This window comes from Eptesicus fuscus, chromosome 7, assembly GCF_027574615.1.
Source record: "Eptesicus fuscus isolate TK198812 chromosome 7, DD_ASM_mEF_20220401, whole genome shotgun sequence".
Classification (NCBI taxonomy): domain Eukaryota; kingdom Metazoa; phylum Chordata; class Mammalia; order Chiroptera; family Vespertilionidae; genus Eptesicus; species Eptesicus fuscus.
In genome coordinates, this window is record NC_072479.1 from 54,782,293 (window position 1) to 54,784,050 (window position 1,758).

At 37.5% G+C, this 1,758-nt stretch overlaps 1 protein-coding gene across 1 annotated transcript; it reads right to left on the minus strand.

The window, feature by feature from the left end:
• On the minus strand, nucleotides 1-939 carry LOC103304543 (olfactory receptor 6C75). The gene has a single exon (XM_008161407.2). The coding sequence runs from the start codon at nucleotides 937-939 to the stop codon at nucleotides 1-3; it is 939 nt and encodes a 312-aa protein (XP_008159629.2).
• Between the last annotated feature and the right edge of the window lie 819 nt (nucleotides 940-1,758).

Sequence of the window (1,758 nt, forward strand, 5' to 3'; positions counted from 1 at the left end):
TCATTTATTTAAAGAAAAGGCAATTCTCTGGACCATGTTCCTGAAGGCTTGCTTCACTTGCTGATTTCTTAGTGTATATATGAAAGGATTCAAGAGAGGAGCCACTGAGGTATTGAGCACAGCTACTCCTTTGCTTAAAGTCACCCTCTCCCTTGCAGAAGGTTTAATGTACGTGAAAATGCAGCTACCATAAGAGAGGGAGACAACTATCATGTGGGAAGAACAAGTGGAAAAAGCTTTTTTCCTTTGGCTCATGGAAGGAATTCTCAGAATTGTCCGGATGATATATGCATAGGAGAGAGTAACTAGTGTTAAGGAGACCATGATTGTTACAACAGCTAAAAAAAATGCCATGAGTTCTAGAAAGTGAGTGTTTGTGCAAGAAAGCTGCAGAATTGGAGAAGAGTCACAGAGGAAATGATCAATTATATTGGAGGCACAGAAATCCAATTGCAGTAGCAGAATTATTGGCGGACAGATGATCAGCAATCCTATAAACCAGGAGCTAAAGACAAGAAGCATACAGACTTTGCTGCTCATGATGGCGGTGTAATGTAGAGGTTTGCAGATGGCCACATAGCGGTCATAGGACATGGCAGCCAGAAAATAAAATTCGGTCACCCCAAATAAAATGAAAAAGAATAGCTGAGTCACACATCCATTATAGGAAATGGTTCTGTCCCCCGTCACAATACTGACAAGGAATTTGGGAATGCAGACTGATGTAAATAATATTTCTAGGACAGAGAAATTTCGAAGGAAGAAGTACATTGGAGTCTGCAGATGGGGATCTGAAAAGGTGAGAGCAATAATGATCAGGTTCCCAGCCACACTGAGCATGTAGTTAGCAAGGAGAAACGTGAAAAGTACAACCTGCCACTGTGGGTCATTTGTCAATCCAAGAAGAATAAACTCTGTTACTTCTGTGTAATTTCTCATCGTGTTCCTGCTTTTCAATGATATTCTTAGTTTTAGCTGTAAAATAGATGAAGAAATAAGAAAGCTATGACATCAACAAAGAAGCACACACATGCACACTTTTTTTAAAAAAAATCATTGCTGTCTTTTTCTTTTAGAGAAAAATAATTTTGTAGTACATAGCAACAAAATACTTTAAAATTATTTTATTTATTATGGCATATATTAATTCATTATTCCTATCCAGTATTTTCTTCATTGTATTGTTACACATTTCAGTATACATCTTTGCCCTCTGAATATTTTGATAAATTCCTGAAAATAATAAAATAAGAGGTTATTACCTACTAAAATAAAGCTCTTGGGAGTTTTTCCTACTATACCACATAGTTGTTGAAGATATCTATTTTTTGTTGCTCTCTATATACTTTTTGTTGTTGTTGTTAATCCTCACCCGAGGACATTTTTCCATTGATTTTATTTTTTAGAGAGAGTAGATGGGTGAGAGAGAGACACACAGAGAGAAATATCTATGTGAGAGACATATAGATTGGTTGCCTCCCTCATGCACCCTGGCCAGAGCTGGGAATTGAGCCTGCAACCCAGGTATGTGCTCTTGCCTGGAATCAAATCTGGGACACTTCAGTCTGTGGTCCAACGCTCTACCCACTGAGCCAAACTGGCGAGGGCATACATTTTTAAATTGTATTATCTTGAATAAGCATTTCTTTTTTTTTCTCTCCATTCAAACTTACAATCTATGGAGACAAGTCAGTTACCCACCTGTTACAGTAATGTGTTTCTGATAATAGTATACAGAGGTATTTAATGAATGGGAGG

Excerpts from the sequence above, each read along its gene's own strand:
- LOC103304543 (XM_008161407.2), bottom strand. The coding sequence starts at position 939 with ATGAGAAATTACACAGAAGTAACAGAGTTTATTCTTCTTGGATTGACA.